Below are 16,976 nucleotides of genomic sequence, written 5' to 3'. Positions count from 1 at the left end.
GTGTGTGTGTGTGTGTGTCCCCATGTCCTAGAGTGCTGGAGCCTCAGCACCTCACTCTCTACCTTCCTTGCACACAGTTGAGTAGGGCGGGGGGTATCTGCAGAGACCAATGAGAAATAAACCCCTCTGTGGGGTGGCACTGAGAGCTCACACTCGCCAGCCCTGGAGGCCCCTTCCTCTGAGAGGTGGACCTGCTGAGTGGCCCGGGCTTGAAAGCATGCATACCACACCTTGTATGGACTGCCTGCTTTTACTGACAAGCAGAGGATGACCAGAAGCCTCTGAGGGGAGTGGAAGCAGGGCCTCCCCAGCATTGTAGGTATGTTGGGGTGGGGGGGGTAGGGGCAGTCGAGAGGGCTTGGGGTCAGAAGAAGCCCAGCTGCTTTTTCTCCTGCTGCTGCCTCCACGTGGCCATGCTGTAGAATTCCTCCTTGGATTTCCCAAAGATATCTTGGAAGTCAGAGTCTGAGAGATAGAACTGGGCAGGGGAGAGAGGGGGAGGTACAGGGGAGGGTGTCATCTGAGCCCAGAATCCTGCCCCACTCAGGAGCGTCATCCAGGGCTTAGGACTCCCAGACATCTGTCTGCCCACCACCCCAACTAGAAGACACATCTCCCGGGGCAGCTGCCCACTGCACGCCACCAGTGGATCCTGCCTCGGGCTCCTCCAGCTCAGTGTCAGATGCACTGGTGCTGGGGCAGTGAGTGGCGGGGGTCTTGGGCGCCCACCTCTCTGCGGGCAGGGTCCACGCCCTCTGGCAGGTCCTCAGCGGCCTGGTGCATCAGTTGTTCCCGGCGCAGGCCCCCGTTGATTGTGGCGCTGGTGCTGCTGACAGAGCTGCTGGTTCTGGTGCCACCCGATTTGGGGCCCCGCATCAGCTCATTCTCTGAGCTGTCCTGGGAGCCCTTGAGGGCCTGCAGGGCCACGGCACCTGCCCTGCCATTGCCCGGCCATCTGGATAGCCGGAAGTTGTTGACTTCCTGTCCAGAGAGGAGCCTCAGGCTGGGGAAGATGGGGAATCGGTAGCCCACAGGGAGGCTGCACTGAACCCACAGGCCTCTTGCCTCCAACTGCAGCCCCTCCCACCTACCAGGGCCTGGCACTTCCTCTGCCCATCAGGACCATGCAGTCAGAGCCCAGGTCACTGTGGGGAAGGCTAGGGGCCCCAGGACTCACTGCTGTTATCTCAGAGATGGTTGATGCTGCTGCCGGGCTGCCCTCCACCACTTCCGTGTCGGACAGGTGGCTCTGGAGCAAGAATAGGGGCAAGTATCAGGGCCAGGGCAGGAGGAAGGGGCACCGGTGGGAGTCAGGAGGGGCCTGAGGACAAGACCAGGTCTCATGCACACACTGGCAATCCCCAGCCAGGGCAATGCCTCTTCATTCCATTGGCCCAGGTCAGGCTCCTCTCCCCCCAAATTAGGGTGGGGCTGGGGGTTTCAGGCCTCACTCACGGTCCACTTGTAGGGGTCCCAAGTGAAGAACCATCCAGTGAAGGTGGGAGGCTCATGGCCCTGCTTGACCAGCACGATGGGTGTGGCCGGGCTCCTCCCTGCTGGGTGGGTCTTCAGGTACTCCTGGCCCCAGGCCACTGCCTCCTTCCACTCACTTGCAGCTTCCCCAAGCCACAGGAAGATCTGGGCCACAGAGGGGGCCTGGCCTTGGGCAGGTGGAAGGGCTGCCCAGAGCGGACCCCTTCCTGTCTACTCCCTGTCCATCAGTTGTCCCAGACAGGACCCCACATACAGATCCCTGGCCAGGCAGACACATCCAGCAATCGGCCATACCCACACACCCGTGAACACACGAGAAGATCACAGGAATACATGCATGCACACATATTCAACCCACACGTCTTTTTTTTCTTGCATGGTTTACCTGGAGATCAATCCACAAACACTTACTGAGCACCTACTGTGTGCCGGGCATTGGTCTAGGCTCTGGGGAGTCAACAATGAAAGAAAATGGACAAAAATCCCTGCTCTTATAGAGCTTTCATGAGAGAGCAAGTCACATGTATGTCTGGAGGAAAAATGTCCTAACCAGAAAAAACAACCAGTGTAAAAGCCCCGAGGTGGCCGTGTGCCCAGCATGTTCAGGGAACACAAGGAGGCCATTGTGGCTGCAGCAGAAGCAGTGGAGGGGTGCGGGGGGAAATTGGGTCAAAGAGTTGGGGCTGGCCAGGTCACGTAGGGCTGTGGTAAGAGCTCTGGGTTTGTTCTGAGTGAGATGGGAGCACACAGCTTCATCACCAATTCAAACAGTGCTGCAGACATGGCCCCACAGAGACACAGAGAACACACATTATGGCAGCTTACACAGTCACACAGTCATCCATCGCCACACAGCCAGACAGCAAACCATAGCCACACAGTCATCCACTGTTGTCAGACACAGCTGCACGTAAACACAACAGCACTTGTTTACACAGCCACGCACACCCAGCCAGTTACACCACTGTGCACAGAAACACAGACCCACAAACACACCCATCCATCACTCGCCCACAGCCAGTCACAGTCTCTCTCACAGACGCATTTTCACCAGTTGCCACTGGTCTGGTCAGTTCTAGCATCATGTGACCTCACAGTCACTAACAAAGTGTCACACACAGGTGCACGAAGGCAAACGCTCACACCAAGCCACACACATGAATGATGCGACTGGGTGTTCCACTCACAGTCACTCATGCAGCACTGACACATGCTCGGCCGCAGGTACTGTCGCTGGAGCCACACACAGTATCATAAGGCACACAGAGCCGCACACAACTGCAAACATGGTCTCAGTTACCCCTGAGTTCCAACACACTCCTAGTCTCCCAGAGTCTCAGTGCTGCCACCTGGTGACACACACTCATCCATGGTCTCATATGCACCACAATGCAGTTGCTCAGTGACAAGGTCACGCCGACTCACCCACAACCCTATGTACAGAGTCAGATGGCTAGATACACACACACCCAGTTACACAAACAGACACACTCCCGTTCACAGCCCCACCAGGCAGGGGTGGCCACTTTACCTCCTGCCAGGTGTCCAGTAACATGATGTCATACTTGTCCAGGTCCTCCTGGCTGAAGAACACCACTTCTGCCAGGACCAGGCAGCCCATCTGGCTGGAGCACTCAAACAGTCGTGGCTGGAATCTGGGGACCTCCTCAGGGAGCCTGGCCAGCACGGACAGCAAGGTTGTGAGTCACGCAGAGAGGCACCCCAGCCCATGGCACAAGTGCCCCATCCCAGGGGCTGGGAAGCCACTTCTCAGGAGTGGGAGCTCTGGGCCCTCCTCTGAGCCCCATGGTCTGCTCCCCGAGCACTCTGCTCTGCTCTGGGTGCAGGATCCCTCTCTGCTCATGGAGAAAGCTCTCGCCCCACCCAGCTGTGATGCAAGGTGTCCCATGAATTCCCCTAGGAGAGGGCTGCAGGGCAAGGGGAGGGCCTGAGCTGGAGTCTCGCCCTCCCTGGGATGGGAGGAGCTCCTCAGCCCACCCCTGGCAGAGAGTAGGTCTCCAGCCCAAAGTGGAAGGAGGGGAAGCCAGGCTGGGAGAAGGAGGCGGGAGTACTGAGCTCAGGAGAATTGCGGGGAGTGCAGCACATAAACCAAGCCCCACAGGCAGACCAAGAGTAAGCAGGACTCAGCTCCCTCCTCCCCTTGAGGCCTCACTCCTACCTGCCACACAAACCCTGTCCATTTACACACCACACACACAACACCCAGAATACACCTGTTCTTGCACATCCACACGCACTGTATACCGATACATCATATGACACTTTCTACACACACACTGGGCACCGTGACCCCTGAGGACTGTAGGGTGCTTTGTCCCCTGGCCCAGGACCAGGACAATGCAGGGAGGGGATTCTGCCAGCAGAGAGCGCCACTGCCCCCACCCTCCCCAGCATCTTCGAGACCCAAGTTACCCAGGCTTGGGAGTGAAGGGCGGGCTGTGCTCCTGGGAGTCTCTGTGAGTGGGAAGCTGAGAGTCCCCAGTTCTAGTCTTGTCTCTCCAGCTCTCTGTGTGAACCCCAGTCACCCACCCTCCTCTCTGGGCCTCAATTCCTCCTCTGCGTAAGAACACTCTCCTCCCAACCCTGTTACCTTTTCTTGCTGGGGTAGGGGGCCCGGCCTCCCAGGGCCTCCCAGAAGTGGGGAGGCTCCTGACCCTCCAGCACTGTTTCCTCGTTCTTCTTGGAAATGACAGTGACCACCACCCGTGCCATCTCACGTTGATCACCATTACACCCCTAGCAGGCAAAGAGATGGCTCAGGCCCTGTACAAGGAAGGGCCTTCACCTCCAGCCCCATATGCCATTCACGGGGTGTATGGGGTGGGGCTGGGGCCAGGTCACAGGAGGCCTAAGCTGACGGCAGGGCACCGGTGAACAAGGCATCTTCCTCACCCTCCAGGCCTGTGTCTCCAGCTGATCTGGATCACAGGGTCTGGGACCCTCACAAGGTCCAGAGCAGGGGATGGGAGGCTCCCAGGCTTAGAGGGTCAGTCATAGTTTATGCTGAAAATTAGAGAAAACTCCAGCAAACTGGCATAGGCCCCTCCTTTTCCCAAGAGACCTGGGAAGGGACATGCCCTGTGCTCTAGGCAGTAAGGAGGCGGCAGCCTGGGCCTGGCTCTGACCTGTAGACTCTCAGGTCCACCTGTAACTTTGTAACTTTCCCCAAGTTCCAGAGGGGACACTGTGGCTTCTTCCCCTCCCCATTCCCCCCATCAGCCTATCTGAGGCTGGACTCAAAGTCTGCATCCCCTATGGAGAGGACCCACCCCCAGCCTGGCACCACTACCTCTGGGCATGAGTCAAGTGGTCAGTGCTGTGGGTACCTTCCCAAACCAGAGGTAGCAGACGCCGGCTGTGACCAGCAAGAAGATGTCATTGGAGTTGAGGGACGAGGCACGGGCTGGCACCTCCATGGTCTTGGTGTTTTGGCTGTCAGTGCCTTGCACATGGAAAAGCCTCGTGGTGGACGCTGACTGCCCCTTTCCATGGTGCCCAGCTCTCTCCTACAGGAGAACAAGGCCTCAGGCTGGGCAAGGGCTCCCGGGGGCGCCTTCCTGTCCCAGTGTGGGACATATTACCTCAGAGCTCAGGGACCCTTGCTTGAAACTACCACGGCCCTCACTGGTGATTTCACATGAGGAGTATAGGACGCTCTAAGCGTGGAGTGCAGGAATGCCATCAGTCTGGGATAGGGACAGACCCTTTCTAAATGAACCTTCCCCCCCATCTCTGAGTGGTAGGGGCATGGGTGCTCAGGCCTTGGAGGTGGAAAGTGGGGACCAGGTTTGCCAGTGTGTGGCCCCAGGCAAGCCTCTGGCTCCCTTTCAACTCAAATTCCTCATCTGGCTCTGGGACTGGGGAGGGTAAGTCAGGCAGGGGCCAACTTTGGAGCTCCTGGGCCTTAGACAAGCTCTGGGAAACTAGGGGATGAGAAGCAGGCCCCAGGCCCAAAGAGAAAGTGCTTAGAAGTGTGTGCGGGGGCCATGGCCCACGCAGAACTGGGCAGGCTGTGGCCAGAGGGGCAAGGTGAGACCTACCTGGAAGATCACCAGCTGGCCCTGGAAGATGGCGAGGAAGTGGGGGGGCTCGCTGCCCATGGTCACATGCTCCTGCACTAGGGCGCCACCATACATGACGTCCAGCTCCTTAGCATTGCTGTTCAGGGCCTTGATCTCATCTGCAGTGGCCTGGCGGCCCTGCAGGTAGGGGCAGTGAGTGAGGGCCTGGCCCAGCTCTCACATCTCACTCCCAGAGCCCAGCCCTTGGGCTTTAAGGTGAGTGCCGCCTCCCTCAGGCTGGCTCACCTGCCATAGGTACAGGATGTACTGGACACGGCCCAGCCTCTGGTACGTGTAGAGCACAAGGTAGCAGTTGCCTGCATACAACTGTCCATGACGCTTAGGGTCCACGGGCTGCCTGTGTAAGTCCTCCATGCACCACACCTGGGGAATAAGGGACCGATGGGCACAGATGGCTGCTCTTCCTGAACCAGCCCACCCATCCTGCACCCAACTGGAAAGCTCTCCCCAGCCTCCGAGGCCTTCCTCATCCACAAAGGCCAGGGGCCCACCCTCAGCTCCAGGCCCATTCCGGGCTATGTGCTGGGCTTGAACAAGGATCTGCAGGCGACCCTTTCCTCATGGACCTCTGAAACCCACCACACTTGGGAGATGGACCCAATCCCAGCTACGTGCCCAGCCCTAGTCCCAACCCCCCCAGCCACAGCCCTGGTTAGGGGCAGTTCGGTCCCCTCCCAGCTGCTTGCTGCTCAGGCCAGGGCAACAGAAGCCAGGCGGAACGGGAAGCCTTGGAGCTCTTGAATGAATTCCCTTTTTTCAAGTGTCATTTAGAAAACACAAAGCCTGTTCAAAGACTGAAGGGCAAACACTGTCTCACATCTGTTAGTGTAGTTTCTTCTTCCTGTGGGTGGCAGAGCCTGGAGCCAGGCAGACTCTGGTCAAATCCCAGATAGGCCCTGTGTTAGCAGTGACATCGTTCTAAGCTTCAGGCCTTTCCCACCTGTATATTGGGGACGATGACACCTCCCTTACCTCACCTCTGCATGGCAGGAGACAAGGCCTGGGTGTCCTTTCCCACACTGACCCTGACAGTTGTCCCTGGGAAGCTGACCTCCAGCCCAGAGCAGCCAGAGCCCTGTCTTTTACAAAAGGGGCTGACCTGACCACAGGCCACTTGGCACTTACCGGGCAGCCAGGACCCCTGGCTCAGGCCCTCTCTCTGCCTGCCTGTCCACTGCCTGCCAGGAGGGATCCCCTCCCTGACTTTGTGCTTGGCGCCTCAATTCCGGAGCTCTCTTTCCCTCCGTCCCTCGCCTTTCCCTCTGCTTTCCTGTCTCCCGCTCCCACTCTCTGGCTCTCTGGCTCTCTCTGTGTATCCCATCTATTCCTGACCCCCCTTCTCTTCTCCCTGTACCCCATCTCTCCCTGCTCTTCCTCCATCCCACCTCCTCCTCCCTTCCCTCTGTCTCCTCCTCATCCCCTGTCCTTCCCAGTCTTTTTTTCTCTGTCTCTCATTGCGCTCCTTCCCTGTCTTCCTCTTTCCCTGTCTCCCCCTTCTTCCCCCTTGCCCCATCTTCTCTTCTCTCAGTCTCTTTCCACTCATCACTTCTGTCCATCCATATTAGGGCAAAGGAAGAAGAAATCTTGGTTTTCTCTGACCTCCACCTACCTCGAGAACTAGGACCCCTTGCATAGGCCCAGCAGTTCTGTTCCCACAGTTCCACAGGATCCCCACATCAGCTTTGGGGCCAGATGGGACCACAGTTTCTGACTCCATTTTATTTAAAAACTAGGGCCTAAAAAATTCAGGGCTCTGCCTAGGGGGTCAGCCAGTAAGTCAAGATACAACCCCACACTATACACAGCCTGGAAGTGGCCCTCAACCTCTGTGTCTCGCAGGACACTGGACTGAGACCAGATGAGTGGTTGACAGTGTATGGCTATGAGCTGGGGTTGAGTGTGTGGGGCTATGATTATGTGTGATCGTGTGTCTGTGTTGGTGTGTCTCTGTGGATTGATGGTTGTGTGTGACTGTGGTCATGTCTGATGCAGAGTTTTTGCAGCTTCATATTTGCAGTTGTGTACTTGGCTGTGACTATGTATGTGTGTGTGTCTGTATAAGCATATGTTTGATTTTGTCCTACATGTGACGACAGGGCGAATTTAAGGGTCCAAGTGTTACTCTACTGTGTGTCTGTGTTATGTGAGTGCCTATGGCTGTATATGATTAGGTGTGACTATGTATGAACTTATGAACTGCCTGTTAGAAGAGTGTGTAAATGTACACGTGTGCCTTGGTGTCCCTGATTGTGTATGGATATGCACCTGGGTCACATCAGATAGCAGTCATACCGTTTACCTGTAGGCAAAGCTCACCCCTGTGTGCCCATCTGCCCCCAGCTAACCCAGTGCCCCTCACCTCCACCTTCCCAGAGCCGTCGTCCACCATCCTGAGCTGGGCCGCTAACTCAGGCTGGGTGTGCAGCTTGCCCACGTCCAGCTTTACATGAATCAATTTATCTGAAGGTGGGGCAGCAGGTGTCAGTGGCGCCCTCGGCCCCACCCCCTCCCACACCATCCCCGCCCCGCCCACTCCTCAACCATCCCTCCGAGATTCCAGGTCCCGCCCCGTCCTCCGCCGCCCACGCCCCTTTCCTCGTCCTGAGAAGGTTCTGTTCCGCCCCGTGCAGACCAGGCCCCGCCCCCTCCGGCTCCGCCCCGCCCGCTCACCCATCCCGCCGAGTTGCCAGTTACTGCCAGGCCCCGCCCCCTCCAGTCCCGCCCCGCCCCCGCCAGTCCCGCCCCGCCAGTCCCGCCCCGCCAGTCCCGCCCCGCCAGTCCCGCCCCGCCAGTCCCGCCCCGCCAGCCCGCCCCGCCCGCTCACCCCTCCCGCCGAGCTTCTGGTTCCTGCTCCGCTTCTCAGACCAAGTCCGGAAGAGCTGCTTGAACGCGGCCGACTCGGCGCCGTTGTTCACCACCTCCACGTTGGTGTAGGTCGGGTAGCCCTTGGCCTGGATGAAGCCCTGGGGCGGAAGGCACTGTCAGTCCTGCGACCCGAGAGTCCACTGCTCCACTCCCGCCCCTGGGGACCTACAGCTCTGGGACAGCCGAGCTCCAAGAAGCGTTAATTAACCGAGCTCATGACCCAATTAACGAACTGACTCTGTCACCACCAACTTCTCTGAGGTCCCTGAGGGCAGGCAGGGTCCCCTTAGTCCAGGCCTCGGGCAGGACAGGCCATGTCAACCCTCATGGACCCCAGAAAGAGCCCCGTCTCCTCCCCAACCCCACCCTCAGAAAGCGGGGCCGCCCAGTCAGTAAGGCCCCACACCTGAAGGCAGGGCCACGTGCCCCTTTTATACATGGTTTCTCAGTGGCCACCTGGTCTTCACTCTCAGGGCTCCCAAGGCAGGGCTACCTCCCCTTTAAGACTCCAGCATAGGATTTCCCAACTCAAACTCCAGGGGAGGGCTGATTCCTCCCTTGGACCCCGGGGCAGCGCTGTCTCCCCACTCAGACAGCAGGGCAGTGCTCTGTTCCTCTCAGACAGAGCCCGGGGGCTCACCACAGCCCGGCTGAAGGCAGCCTGTCTCTCCTGGAGGCTAGACATGCGTCCCTGCCACACATAGATCTTGAAGCCACCCTGGTCCAGGATGTAGACGTCCTGGGAGCAAGGGTAGGGCTGGTCAGTAGGTGGTCCAGACTGGGCTGGGGTTGTGGGCGGGGAAGGATGCGAATAGCTGGGGCCAGGACTTCCTCACCTCCTCCTGCAGCAGGTCCTGGGTCAGTGGGGGGGTCGCCAACTCCACGACCACCAAGTCTTTGCCCTTCTCATAGACACTGGGGGAACAGGAACCCAGGAGTGACCAGCCCAGCCCCTCCCTGACCCAGCCACTCCAGCCCCTCTTAGGACCTCACCCCAGCCCCTCAGAGACAGAAGGCATGGGGGCTGGAGCCCTGAGTTGTAGTCTTGACTTGACCGCAGCCTTGCTGTGGAGCTTTAGGCAGCTGCCTGACCCTAGCAGGGCACCACAGTCCCCCTGTATGTACAACAGGTTTCTCAGCAAGGCAGCCGCACACCATGGAAGAGTACAGGCTGGGCCCACGGTCCCTATGCCATGTCCCAGAAACCCAGCAGCCTTTGCTGGAGGGCTTTCTAGAGATGCCATGTTATTGTAGTAGTGATGGACACGGAATCCTGGACTGTCCCATTCACCCCTGCCCACCCCAAGGGTACTTACTGGTACAGGCGGACACTGGCCTTCTGCAGCTGGTTGATATCCTTGCTGGGTGTGGCGGCACGCAGGCTGCCCACCCTGCGGCCCAGCACAGCTTCCATGATCTGCATGAGGTCCGGGGCTTTGGCCTCATCATCCACTACACCAATCTGTGCACGACCACCACGTTCCCTGTCCCGAAGGCTGTAGGTCAAGGCCAGCCCCTGCAGGAGAGAACCTGGCAGTCAGGGTGTCACCAGTGTGCCCCCTCACAGCACAGCTTTCTCCTGTCACTACTCAGCTCCCAGAGGCTGGTGGGGAGAAGGGCTGGTGTCCCCTCATCCTGGCATCCAGGGGGACACCAACAGTGCAGGGTCTGAACTCAGCTTGTAACTTGTAGACGTTTCTTGGGTTGTAGCAGAGAGCCAAGCCCGCCTCTTGGGGTGGCTGGAGGATGGGCACCTGGAGTACCATTCCCCCCCAAGCCCCATACTCCCCAGTTCCTTGGGCAGACACTGACCCGAGCCTTCTCAGAAATGCTGGTCTTGGGCCCATTCCACTGGATCATCATCTTGCCTAGGTCCAGCAGGAAGATGTCCCCCTTATTAAAGCTGTTCCAGGAGAGCTCCACCTGCCAGAGCAAGGAGGAGCAGGGAGGGAGACAGAGTGTCATACCACCAGCATCCGCTAGAGGGGAGCATAGCCGGGATGTGTCACGTGTGCATGAAGCTGTATGCAACTGGGTGTACTAGGCATGTGTGACTGTAGATAATGCTGCATTTCACAGGGTGTACACGACTTATGACACTTCTCACTCAGTGCATGTCTGTTGCTGTACATGTGTACATGTGCACATGTATACAGGTGGGGTGTATCTGTTTATCTTTTGTGTGTGTGCATATACACACATATGTATGTGGGTACATCACATGTGAAGAAGTGTGTGTGCTCATGGTGACAGTGTATATGTATGGATGAAGATAGTCTCCAAACGGACACACTTTTGAGAGTAAAAGGGAGTACTTTAGATAATTATGCCAGGATAATAGGAGAAACATAGGCCTTCATGGTGTCCCTGAATGACCAGGGATGTATGGTCACTGGGTCTGTGGGTGACATGCTGAGCCTATGTGGGATTGTCTGTGTGTCACAGGCTGCCTATGCAGACTCACTTGCATACCTCAAGGGTTACCATTCACACTGTAGATGTTGTATACCTGAATGTTCATTACACCAAATTCTGGCCAGATGGCAGCAAAATGTTTTGTTCTAACAAAACCAGTACTTTCCTGTAATTTCCTGACAGATGGAAGAAAGGGACACTGTGTTCTGATTTGCACAAGGGCACTAAATGGACCAGAGGAGCACCTGGGGATAACAATGGGAGACAGTGTGTGTGCATATGGGTGATAATGACAACGTGTGTGAGAGAGTGTGAGGTTATGCACTCCCCAAGTTTTGCACCACCTCTCACTGTGTTGCTAACAAGGACCATTCACAGGTGCCATATCGTCTGCCCCATCTGCCCAAGTTCTTTTTTTGATTTTAGAGACAGGGTCGGGTCTTTCTCTGTCACCCAAGCTGCTGGAGTACAGTGGTGTCATCATGAATCACTCCTGGGCTCAGGTGATCCTCCTGCCTTAGCCTCCCAAGTAGCTGTGCCCAGGTTCTCAATATGTCCATGAGACACATGCAGAAACATAAGGTCCGGGGAGTAGAGGCAGAAGTGGGGCTAGAAGCTTGGTGTCCTCTCCATTCTCCTCGTTCAAGACCATCTGAGAATGCTGACAGCTCCTTGTTCCCCACAGCCCCAGCCAATTTCCAACTTCCTTATACCTCAGTACACCCAGTCTGAGCCGAGTCCAGAGGTCAAGAGGCTCCCCTGGCAGCCTCACCTCAGTGGCAGACACGTGCTTCCTCCCTTTGATGTGCAACAGTCGCTGGATGTTGAAAAAGTTGGTCTCCACATGCTTGAGGTCAGAAGCTAGGCCTCCCTTCCTGTAGCTGAGGAGGAAATAGCAGGAGGGTATATACATTCTGTGTATGTGAGAACACAGTCTGCCATGTGCATGAATGATTGCAGATGTGAGCACATGCACATATGTGCCTGCTTCATACATGCACGGGAATCTGTGTGAACACATGTGTGTATAGGTACATGGGTGCACACATAGGGCATGAGTGTGCATTCATTTCCATGTGTAGTGCACTTCCATGCATAATCATGTGGACACAAGCATATATGTGTACATGTACATACATTTGGGGGCACAGTGTCTATTTGCTTATCCCTGTAAGTCTAGATGGTGAGTACATGAAAATGGGCAACAGTATATATGTGTGTAGGTGAACATGGATATTCACACATGTCCATCTGTAGGTGGACTTACATGGGGGTGGTGTTTCTGCATCTGTGCATATGCTTGTGTGCATGTGTTCATGTATATGCTATATGCATATATAGGTTCAACTGTATGAAATGGAAATGATCAAATAGCAGCAATTTCCTATACTGCCAAATATATTGCAAATGTTAATTTAAAACACCTGTGAAGCAATTTACAGCGAAAGACATATTCCCACCAGCACAGTAATATAAAAGCAAACTCAAAACACCATTGGTGTCTGCTCCTAGGTATATACCAAAGGAAATGAAAACATTTGTCCACACAAATACTTGTATACAAATGTTCATAGAAACAGATTCATAGCAGCCAAAAAGTGGAAACAACCCAAATGTCCATTAAGTGATGAATGGATAAATAAAATGTAGTATATTCATAAAATGCAATATTACTTGGTAATAAAAAGAAGTAATAACACATGCTACAACATGGATAAACCTTGAAAACAGTGTGTTAAGCAAAAACAGTCCGTCAGGGAAGACCACTTGTTGAATGATTCCATTTCTATGACATGCCCGGAAGAGGCAAATGTATAGACAAAGTAGATGAGTAGTTGCCTAGGGCCGGGGATGGGGGTCTTGGAGGGAAATGGGGAGTGATCGCAAAGGGGTATGGGACTTCTTTTTAGGGTGATGAAAATGTTCTAAAATTGATTGTGGTGATGGTTGCACACAACTGTTAAAAATCACTGACATGTATGTGTACTTTAAATGGGTGAATCGTATGGTGTATGAGTTGTATCTCAATAAAGGTGTTACCTAACCCCTCCCGGCTTTCCCCATTCAGGGATGTGGACGATGGCCATCCCAAGACTGCCCCAGTCCAGGCACCGCCTCCACGGCTCAGTCCTGCCCGCGGCCGCCCCCGCACTCACATGATTCCCGGGCGGAAGTAGCTGCAGAAGCAGTCGGACTCGTGGGCCTGCGCCTCGCGGTGCAGCACGGTCTGGCCCCCCAGCTCCTCCTGTAGGTGCTGCTGGAAGGCTGCCGCAGTGCCCTGCGCCTCCGCACCCGCCTGCTTCCCGATCCAGTAGTGCAGGTCGCTGGACGCCCCCCGCGTGGCCTTCGGGCTCTGGGGAACCTAGGGTCCGGGTGTTTGTGTATATGTGTTGCGGGGAAGGCGGAGGTGCGGCTGGAGAAGGGGAGGATGTACCAAGGGCCATGGGGAGACGCTAGGCAGGGGCTTCCGCGGAGATCAGGAAGCGGGAGGGAAGGGCTAAGAAGCCTCAGCGGTAACCGCCACCTTGTGGGATGTGATTCTGGGGCTCTCTCAACTTGCCGCTTCCCAGGGCAGAGTTGATGTCTGTGCCACAGTCTCCCCAGTGCTGGGCCATGTCACCCCTCTCAGACAGACTTCCCCAAGCGACTCACGTGGAGGATGACATAGCAGTGTTCCTCAAAAAAGTTCCCGTAAGCCCCCTCGGGTACCGGCACCATCTTCTGGTTCTGGGAGAGGAGAGTGCCCTGTAACAACTCGGGAGATCCCTACCCATGACACCCGCTGGGGTGGGGTGGAGGAGGACGCTCTGAGTTGGGTGTGGGAGAAGCCTGGTGTGGGAAACCCCACGCTCTTCCATGTCACCAACTCTCCTATCTGGTCGTGCCTCTCACCTCAGTGATCCATATGTGGAGGCCTCCCTGGATGGCTGGGAGGCCCTTGCTGATGTCCATCCTAGGCCAAGCAGGAATATGGGATGACGCAAGGAACAAGAGCCAGAGTTCTCAGGCTGGAGACCAACGCCTGGCTACCTGTACAACTTCATTATAGAACATGACTTTTGTTAGCAGGGCTCTGTAAACACACAAATGTCAGCACACAGACTATGAAGACTGACAGATTCTGCAGCAAGTGACAGGCTCAGCTGATACGAGTGGGTTGGGCAGATTAGGCATAAACACTTGACATTTTTTTTTTTTTTTCAGTTTTTTCGAGACAGGGTCTTGCTCTGTCACCTAGCCTGCAGTGCATGATTCGAACACACTTCACTGCAACCTCCGCCTTCTGGGTTCAAGTGATGCTCCTGCTTCAGTTGACAAATTCTTGAAACAGAACTGAACTCTGTATAAACACAGGCTCTGCAAACAGCCACAGGCTCTGCAAATAGCGATTTAGCTTGCTTGAGTCTGTGCTGTGTGGTTCTGCGTGTGCGGAGGAGGGAGAGAATGAGAGGGCAGTGAGTGACAGTGACATGGAATGAGAAGTACCTGGGGGAAGGAAGGGACCCTCACTTCTGTCGATTTTGTTATGTCTTGGCACTTCATACTCAATTACCTGAGGCTTCTCTGCACCACTCTTTCAGAAACCTGTGTGTGAGGTTTGGTCCAAAAGTCACTTCTTTCTAAATCTCTCACTCAGGGTGACCCTGGTGTGTTAGTCCTTCCCCCTCCCCCTCCACTCCCACTATGTCTTATCGACAGCAGGAACACCCTTGGCTCCAGGCAGAACAAGGCGGGGGGACAGAGTTACAGAATCAGGCGTGGTACAATAGGTGGCATAAAGTGGCTCACATTCCTTACACCTTTGTCAGGGGCCCTGGTTTGGCCCTGGTGAGTTCACAGTACACTGTGGCAACACCCAACAGGTAGCCAAGGAAATGTGGTGGGAGCAGAGGAGGCTGTGGGGCAGCAGGGGCAGAGTGGGCGGTCCTTCTAGGGGGTTAGAGCTGGGTTTAGCTCACAGCTCCTCCCGCACCCTATGGAAACCATAGGATGGTTGTTGGCTGCTGTCTCCCTCACCAGAACATCAGATTCCTGAAGGCAGGGGTTTGTCCTCTTGTTTACTGTGGGATCCCAGCTGCCTGGCCCCCAGCAGGTACTCGGTAAGTAGTTGTTGAATGAGTGAAGCGTGCTGCCCTGTGACGGGACTGAGTGAAAGTGAATGGAGAAGGAAGCCGTCCCGCACCCTAACTGCCCCAGGATCTGTTGCCACAGTTGATGGCCTATTGGTGTGACAATGACATGAGTGATAGGCAGACATAGTGGCCATGAAAAGGTGATCTCAAGCAACAGAAAACGTGAGGACGTTGGGTGGCAAGCAGGTTGACATGCAATGGTGGCCCTGTAGGACACTGAGTAACAGGCAGAAATAGTGACCAGCGACAATTACCAGAGGCCCAGGCAGGCAGTGACCAGAGGTGCAGACAGAAACTGTGAGCTGTATGTAGCTCATGGAAGAGTGCAACTCGGTGACAGAGTATCAGAAAGACTACTGGATGGCCTCAGAACAGTGGCAACCAGGGCCCATGGGGGACAGGAAAGTCAAACTGGCAGCCAGAAAGTTGGGACTCGGCTGGTGTCACTGGGAGGGGCAGCGTAGCCCCCAGGGGGCCGGGAGCCTGTCTGATATCCAGCCCCAGCCTGTGGAGCCAAACCCTCAGCCACCAAGGGCTGAGGTCCCACTCCCATGGCATCTGTGTTCACTCTCTTCCACCTGGGCTTCAGGGGGGAATGGGTGCTCAAAGATCGGGGGCCTCCTACCTCTCCACAGTGCCGCCTCCAACCTTCTAAGCCCTCCTGCCCTCTTTCCTCTGGGGAACTCCTCACAGTGCCCCCTCCAACCTCCCAAACCCTCTCGCCCTCTTTCCTCTGGGGAACTCCCTTTCACCACCTTCCCAAGTGGGAACCCTCCTACCCCTGCTCCTCTCCTTCCTCCTAGAAGCCCCTCCTTCTCTTCCCTGGGGGTGCCCTTCCTCCACTCAGGGCTCCTTTGTCTTCCAGATGCCCAGTTCCTTCCCTGGTTTCCCTTTCTCTCCCTATGCCCCACGCCTCCCCTTTTCCAAGGTTTCCCTCTGTCCCCGCCTGGTGCCCCTGCCTCCCACTGGCTCTTCCTTCTCCCTGTTGATTTCCCCTCTCCCCTGGGATCTTCCCCTTTTTCTCCCATTTTTCCTTCCCAGGCACTTCCTCCTTTCCCGGTTCCCTGTTTTCCCCTACACCCCTTCCTGTCTCCCTCCCTGCTCTCCCTCCCCAGGTCTTCCCTTCTCTTCCTGGGCTCCCCTGTCTTTCCCAGGGCACTCCCTCCCCCCTTCACACACACCCTCTTCTCTCCCCCTGCCCCTCATGTCCCTGGGTGCCTCCTCTCTCCTAGCCCTCTCCCTTCTCCAGCGCCTCTTTCTCTCCCTACAGGAGCCCTTCCTTCCTTTGTGGGTACCGTTGAAGGGAGCCGGCGATTACCTTGCCCGACTTCCAGGGAGCAGGGAGTGGTGCCGCCCTCTAGAATGAGGGGAAAGGATGGGGCCAGGGTTGGAGGCAGGCACACTGAGTCTGTGGGCCATGGACTTCCCTGCCCTTCTACAGAATCTGCCACTTTCTTCCCCTTGGGCTGCCTGCCACAGTGGCCCTGCCCCATCAGTGTTTTCACCTGCTGGGCTGCTGCTGCCTCCCAATCCTGCCGCCAAGGCTCTGTGGCCCTGAGCCCTGCGACCCTATGCTCTATGCCCTTGACTTGAGTAGCCCACTCTCTGCCCCACTGGTTCCCTGGAACGCCCCCCACGCCCTGCCCAGGCCTACCTGCTGGAAACTGCTCCCGCGCCTTCACCCTGCCTGTGGGCAGTGCTGGGCCTGGCACAGGGCCAGTCTCTGCCTCCCTACTCCTGGCCCCTGCCACTGTAACTGAATCCCAGCTCCTGCCCTGCAGGACACACCCCACCACACAGCACTCAGCGGGCTGGGCATTCACTTAGTCAGTCAGTCAGTCAACAAATATTGAGCAAGCCATCTGGGGGCCAGCGCCCTCTCCAGGGCTATGGCTGTCTCCCAGGTCTCACTGCCTGGGTACCAGTGGCCAGAGAGAGCAGGGGATGGAGGCCTGGACTGGGCTAA

The 16,976-nt window shown here is 56.3% G+C and overlaps 1 protein-coding gene across 1 annotated transcript; it reads right to left on the bottom strand.

Moving 5' to 3' along the window:
* Nucleotides 1-234: 234 nt before the first annotated feature.
* Nucleotides 235-16,736, bottom strand: VILL (villin like). The gene is made up of 20 exons (XM_050780333.1): nucleotides 16,665-16,736; nucleotides 13,770-13,915; nucleotides 13,530-13,604; nucleotides 13,034-13,239; nucleotides 11,650-11,758; nucleotides 10,275-10,385; nucleotides 9,779-9,978; nucleotides 9,299-9,377; nucleotides 9,103-9,201; nucleotides 8,422-8,560; nucleotides 7,957-8,057; nucleotides 5,823-5,960; nucleotides 5,556-5,714; nucleotides 4,842-5,021; nucleotides 4,106-4,251; nucleotides 3,026-3,170; nucleotides 1,456-1,638; nucleotides 1,178-1,249; nucleotides 730-981; nucleotides 235-478 (listed from the first exon to the last, which is right to left on the bottom strand). Exons 2-20 carry the CDS (start codon nucleotides 13,827-13,829, stop codon nucleotides 365-367), a joined length of 2,568 nt encoding a protein of 855 aa, XP_050636290.1. The 5' UTR covers nucleotides 13,830-13,915; nucleotides 16,665-16,736; the 3' UTR covers nucleotides 235-364.
* Nucleotides 16,737-16,976: the final 240 nt, after the last annotated feature.

Source organism: Macaca thibetana, chromosome 2 (genome assembly GCF_024542745.1).
Source record: "Macaca thibetana thibetana isolate TM-01 chromosome 2, ASM2454274v1, whole genome shotgun sequence".
Classification (NCBI taxonomy): Eukaryota; Metazoa; Chordata; class Mammalia; order Primates; family Cercopithecidae; genus Macaca; species Macaca thibetana.
This window is presented reverse-complemented; position numbering and strand designations above follow the sequence as displayed.

What these genes read in the sequence shown, in the direction of transcription:
- VILL (XM_050780333.1), bottom strand. Translation starts at nt 13,829, where the DNA reads ATGGACATCAGCAAGGGCCTCCCAGCCATCCAGGGAGGCCTCCACATA. An exon ending in TCCACATATGGATCACTGAG is followed by an intron (nt 13,605 to 13,769) that starts GTGAGAGGCACG and finishes CTCCTCTCCCAG; the next exon opens with AACCAGAAGATGGTGCCGGT. An exon ending in ACTGCTATGTCATCCTCCAC is followed by an intron (nt 13,240 to 13,529) that starts GTGAGTCGCTTG and finishes CCCGGACCCTAG; the next exon opens with GTTCCCCAGAGCCCGAAGGC.